Source organism: Chrysochloris asiatica, unplaced genomic scaffold (assembly GCF_000296735.1).
Source record: "Chrysochloris asiatica unplaced genomic scaffold, ChrAsi1.0 scaffold00104, whole genome shotgun sequence".
NCBI lineage: Eukaryota > Metazoa > Chordata > Mammalia > Afrosoricida > Chrysochloridae > Chrysochloris > Chrysochloris asiatica.
The window spans coordinates 8,754,656-8,760,655 of record NW_006408622.1 but is presented as its reverse complement, the minus strand read 5'-3'; the positions used below and the strand labels follow the sequence as shown (position 1 = coordinate 8,760,655).

The window sequence follows — 6,000 nt, the reverse complement described above, 5'->3', positions numbered from 1 at the left end:
TCACACTTGCTGTTGTTGCTTGATGAAGTTGATGAGCCCATTGGTGGAAGAGTCATGAGAGGTCACCGGGGTGTTGCCTTCCAGCTCAGGTTCTATCTTCTTAGCCAGCTGCTTACCCAGCTCCACTCTGCCAGAGAAGAGAGGACGAATGGTATGCAGAAGGTTCTAGTGATGCCAGTGAAATCCATGTGCCAACCCAGAGGTGTTCCCCATCCTCCTTGAGTCAGGAACTCACCCCCACTGGTCAAAGCTGTTGATGTCCCAGATGACGCCCTGAACAAAGATCTTGTGCTCATACATGGCTGCAGAATTGGCAAGACAGTGCACGTTAACTCTCCCGCAGCTCAACCCTACCCACCTCAGGCTGCCGTCTTCCCCTACTCACTCACCGATCAGCGATCCAAGGATGAACGGTGTGAGCTTGGTGAACACAATGGAATTGGTTGGGCGATTTCCTTCAAAGACCTATACAATACACCAAGGAGTATTCACAGTTACTCCAGATCTTCAGATGCTCAGAAAGCTCAGCACACCTGCCCCAGAGGCTGAGATGTCCATACAGTTCTACAAGGCCAGACCCTCCTACCTACTAGGTAAGATAGGCCGGTGATGTCAGGAGCTCCTGTCCTGACCCCACAGCTTCGTCCCAGCATGGTAACCCCCAAAGCCCACTTGAGGAGAGAGAGGTGCTGACCTTGTGCGGCAATAGCTTCTCTAAGTCCTCTGGACTCTTCCCCGTGGCCTGGAGCTCCTTCCGGGCCTCTTCTGTTGTTTTCCCCTTCATCAGGGCTTCAGTCTGGGCTAAGAAGTTGGCCAGAAGGATCTGACAAAAGAGAACCAGTTATACTTGGGAGCAAGGGCTGTACTTCAGACAGAAGAGACAAGCACTGCCTACTCAGGCTGAATGAAGCCTGGTCAGACTGCCTACCCTCACTGAACAGCTCAGTGTGGTGGGGGAAAGGAGACAAAAGGTCTCGAGGAAACTGGGGGCATTCACCTTCAGCCATTTAAATAAAATCTATACACAAAGGCCATCAGGAAAGAGCTATAGACCAGTTTCTTGTTTACTGTGGTAAATTCTGTCACGTAACAGGAGACCCACCAAGTTCTTGAGAATTTTACATTAGCAAAAATAATGCCAGCTTAGACTAAAAGGGACAGAAAGTATAAAGTGAAATAAGGCTGCCAGACCCCCAAAGTTCTGTAGGCAGGAAACGGGCTGAGGAGACTACTCAGCGGCAAACAAATGTTTCTTTTCATGCCGCAGGGCAGAGCTGGGAGCACAGTGGGCAGGGCTGTACACAGAGTATCACTCCCAGCATGTGGAACCTCATGACTTTGCACACTAGATTCTGAAATTGTTAAACACTACTGACATCTTTTTTCTTTTCATTTACTCTCCTTTTGAACTAGAAGTACGACTAATTGTTATATTTGTCCTGTGGTTGTATTTTGGGAACAGATAACTTGTTTCTTGAGTACCGCATCTCCATAGGTGGAGAATTGTGCCCAAGGACGGATTATATCCAGAACCTCATTCATATGTAATTTACGGAATTTAGGATAATGAGATTTGGAACTCTGGAGCTAATGCGATTTTAGATGCTGGACTTAGGAAGTTGATGTAGTCAGGAGATGAGACCATTGTGGGAGGGACATGGATCATGAGGACCAGCAGTCAAGCTGTGGTTGGCAAGATGTTGGCCCACTCCTATCTTCGCCCTTGCTGCTATACCTATGCTAAATGGTAAAAGGGACTTTGCAGTTGGAATTAAGGCACCCCTACTGCTGTCCAGTCAGTTCCAACTCACAGTGACCCTACAAGACAGAGAACCGCCCCACATGGTTTCTAATGCTACAATCTTTACGGAAGCAGACTGACACATCCTCCTACAGGGCAGTTGGTAAGCTTGAACAATTGACCTTGCAGTTAGCAGCCCAACACTTAACCCACTGTGTTTGTTCTTATTACGGTTAAAGACCTTAAAACAGGAGATTATCCGGGATGATCCAGTAGGTCCAATGTAATCACAAAGCTTCTTAAGGCAGAAGAGCCAATCAGAGAGAAGCGAAGTTTTGAGTAGAACTTGGCCTGTCTTTGCTGGTTCGGAGATTAAGGGGGCCACGAGCCAGGGACTACGGGCAGCCTCTAGACACTGAGGACAACTCTTGGCAGAGAGCTGGCAAAACACTGGGACCTTAGTCCTCTAACCACAAGGAAAGCAATTCTGCCAACCACCTGAATGCGCAAGGAAACAAACTCTCTTCCAGAACCTCTAGAAAGGAGTACAGTCCTGGCAGCTCCCTAATTGTCAGCCTCGTGAGACTCTAAAGCAGAGATCCAAGAGAGTGCACTGGGCTTTGCCTACTGAAACTAAGAGATAATAAATGGGAAGGCTGCGGCAGCTCAATCTGTGGCAATTTGTTATGACAGCAACAGAAAATCAATACAACTGTCCAACAATGCATCACGTCTAAGAGGTCTGGGTGGAATATGAACCTAAGAGAACGGTGGAAGAGTCTGAGTAGGGGCTCTTACCTTGTGATGCAGTCCCTTCCGTATAGGGTGCTGAGTCTGGACTGGGATGAGGAAGTCACAAGGTATTATCTTGGTACCTTGATGGATAAGCTGGTAGAAGGCATGCTGGCCATTGGTCCCTGGCTCTCCCCACAAGATGGGGCCTGTCTGGTATTCCACACGGGTGCCGGCCTTGGTGATATACTTCCCATTGGACTCCATGTCACCCTGGAATGGGGACAGAAACCCAGCCCTCTAACTGCCTGGTCTGGTCCCTCCATGCATCACCCTCAAGCCCTGCCTGGGATGCATCAGACCATGTTCACCTTGCTCCAGGCCCACAACATGGACTTGCACATATGTATCCACAGACATGATCATTTTGTCAGTCTGACCAACGCTGGACTGGTGAGGACCTCCCTAAGGGGTAGGGACTATGGGCAGCCTCTAGAAGTTGGAAACAACCCTAGGCTGATAACTGGCAAGAAAACAGGACCTCAGTCCTCTAACCACATGGAAATGAATTCAGCCAACCACCTGAATGAGTAAGGAAATGGAATTCTCCTAGAGCCTGAAAAACTACTCAGTCACAAGCCTTTATTTCTTTAGGGAGGGAGGCTGGGGTCCAGAATGCTCTCATTTGAAGTAGATATTAGACCTTGGGGGCACCTCCCTGGGCTCTGGTTATGGCAACCCTCACCAGTAAGATTCACCTTCAGATACTCACAAAAGTCTGCTGTGCCTGCCCAGAGGAACCAAGGGGCTGTAAGACAGGGACTAGGTTCATGCGAGACAAAGCCCGGGGAAGATGCGGAAGGGCTTCTGGAGCTGACTCTGAGCAGGAGAGGGGCTGCTCACACTCTGGGGGGTGCAGGGAGCTGAGTGGCCCAAAGAGACACCACAGCCCGAGAACTTTCTCTTCTAGCGGGACAAGGGCAGTTCAGACCATAGGAGTGCAGGCTCCCAGCTCCACCCTACGGCTGGAGTCCAAGAAAGAGGTGACTCTGGTTTAGAGACATGTCCAAAGCGACGTCACCACAGACACCTCACCGTGTGAGTCAGGCCCCGTCTATGGCAGCCCAGCTCAGCAAACATTCCAGTTAAACAGACAGTCTTTACAAGAGGATTCACCCTGCAATGGGGTGCAAAGGTGGGCCTTGGCCATACCTATGCCCAAAGAGCAATAGGGGAAAGGGCTCTTGCAGGCATCTAGGCATGGGGTCCCCCAGGCTCTCACAGACCCTGCTGAGCCCAAAGCCTGGTGTGACAGCTGGGTTACCTGTTGGAAGTAGGCAGCAAAACGGTGCAGGTACTGGTCATAGGGCAGCATGGCCTGTGTTTCACAGCCAAAGCAGTTGATGTACCAGACACCCAGAAGAGCCAGCAGGACTGGGGCGTTCTTCTCCAGGGGCGTGGTACGGAAGTGCTGGTCCTGAAAGCAGAGCAGAGTGAGGAGAAGGTGAGTAGTTGCCTGGGGACAGAGGAAAGGAGGGAGACAGAGAGGAAGTTGGACCAGCTCTCACACACAAGACTCTGGCTGGCAGCACTTACCATCCAGTGAGCCCCCGCAAGCAGCTGCTCAAAGTTTTCAAAACCTGTGACACAAAAACCGCGTCAACAGAAACACTTATGCCCTGCACCCTCACGTCAGGGGCCACAGCTTTTCCTGGAAGCAGCAAATGGCTGGACGTGGAGTCCGAGAAACAGGATCTGGGAGGCCTTGGGCTTGCAGAAGAAAGCCTCTCTCTGCAGCTCTGAGCTCACAGGCAGGTCCAACTCCACTTAGGAAGTGACGTGAGCACGACTGCAGTTATGAAGGGTACGTGAACAGGCCAAGCTACAAACTCAAATGAACGCCTGAGCCTTCCTCTGGCCTGAAATGTTTCAGCCAAAGTAGAGAGGCCACCAGTCTGCTGGGGACACGAAGGTGTTTGGGAACATAAGACCCTCCACTCTCCCTCCTCCCCCTCCATCCCTGACCTTAGACTGTACCACTGTCTACCCAGGGGGCCCAGCAGAAACTCAAGTACTCACCCACGTGCAGGGCAATGGAAAGTCCGATGGCTGACCACAGTGAGTACCTTCCTCCAACCCACTAAGGGAGACAGGAAACGGTGCTGAGGAGGGGCCGGCACCCGCCACCACCCTCCTGCCACAGAGCTTGGCCCCAGAGAGCACTGTTCTTGAACAGGGACAGCTCTGAGGGCCTGGGCCCAACCCATCTGGCTGCCTGATCCAGTCTCCTCAGACATGGACAGACCCAGGCCCTCAGAGCTATGACCGACTCTGCCTCTCTAGATTGAAAGGTCCAGAGCCCCACACCTGTGCCCGACTCTACCTATTTGGATATGGGCAGTCCCAGTATCTCAGGCCTGACAGTGTCGTCTCACACTAAAGATACAGAGCTTCATACCTGTGTCCAGTCCTGCCTCCTCAAACACAATTAGGCCCAGAGCCTTAGATTTAGGCCAGGCCTCACCTCCTTAGAAACCAACAGACCCAGTGCCTCATACCTGGGCCTAGTCCAGCCTCCCGAGACTGAAAGGCCCAGGCTAGGCCTCACCTCTGTTCACTGACAGGCCGGTACCTCCTCAGACCGACAGACCCAGTGCCTCATACCTGGGCCTAGTCCAGTCTCCTGAGACTGAAAGGCCCAGGCTAGGCCTCACCTCTGTACATTGACAGGCCAGTACCTCATCAGACTGACGGATCCAGTGCCTCATACCTGTACCACCTGCATGGGCACTGAAAACACTGAACACCTACTATCTAAGCCTGGTCCCCTCTCCTAAGACATTCAAAGACCTAGAGATCCTTAATGATGCTCAGCCCTGCCTCCTCTGACAGAAACACCCCATGCTTCAGACCTGTTCCTGGTACCACCTCCTCCTCAGACCTGGGCAGACCCGGCACATACCTGTGCCTGGCCCAGTCTCCTTGTAACCTAACAGGCCCAGAGCCCCTCACCTTAGCTTGACCTATCTTCTCAGCTTAAACACAGGTAGGCCTATCACATGCTTTGTACAAAGGTCTCCTTAGAATCCTCAGAACTTTATTCCTATCTTCCCAATTATTCACAGAGCCCCTAATGCATGCCTACCATAGACAATGATAACAGTTCAGTAAGACAAGAGTTGTAGATGACATAATCATACTCATCAATGTGAAACTGAGATACAAGTGCTCAGGAGGAAGGGACCATGCTGCTGAGAATGATTACATAAAAGGGATCTGAGGAGGAATGAGGAACAGCATTACACCCAGGAAGCGCTGAGGCAGGACAAGCATTCCAGTGGCCAAAACAGCTATTTTATCAATAGTGAGAGAATTAAGGCTTACAGAAAATTATTTGAGTGCGTAACTTCTCCCCAAAATGGCCAAAGTTGTGACCTTCCAGGGCCCTTCTCCTGGAAGCTAATTAAAGCAAGGGGAGGTGTCATACCATCTAGAACAGGGGTAGGGAATTGTCAGCCAGCCCGCGG

The 6,000-nt window shown here is 51.1% G+C and overlaps 1 protein-coding gene across 1 annotated transcript in view; it reads right to left on the bottom strand.

Annotated features, from left to right (window-relative positions):
- The window catches only part of GPI (glucose-6-phosphate isomerase), a 28,230-nt gene continuing 22,230 nt past the window's right edge, over window positions 1-6,000 (bottom strand). Inside the window, exons 10-17 of the mRNA XM_006867393.1 lie at window positions 4,553-4,613; window positions 4,070-4,113; window positions 3,798-3,950; window positions 2,540-2,746; window positions 695-823; window positions 390-465; window positions 236-302; window positions 1-127 (exon numbers count right to left, since the gene is read on the bottom strand). Of these exons, the coding sequence (XP_006867455.1) occupies window positions 1-127; window positions 236-302; window positions 390-465; window positions 695-823; window positions 2,540-2,746; window positions 3,798-3,950; window positions 4,070-4,113; window positions 4,553-4,613 (864 nt within the window). The remainder of the gene's footprint in view (window positions 128-235; window positions 303-389; window positions 466-694; window positions 824-2,539; window positions 2,747-3,797; window positions 3,951-4,069; window positions 4,114-4,552; window positions 4,614-6,000) is intronic.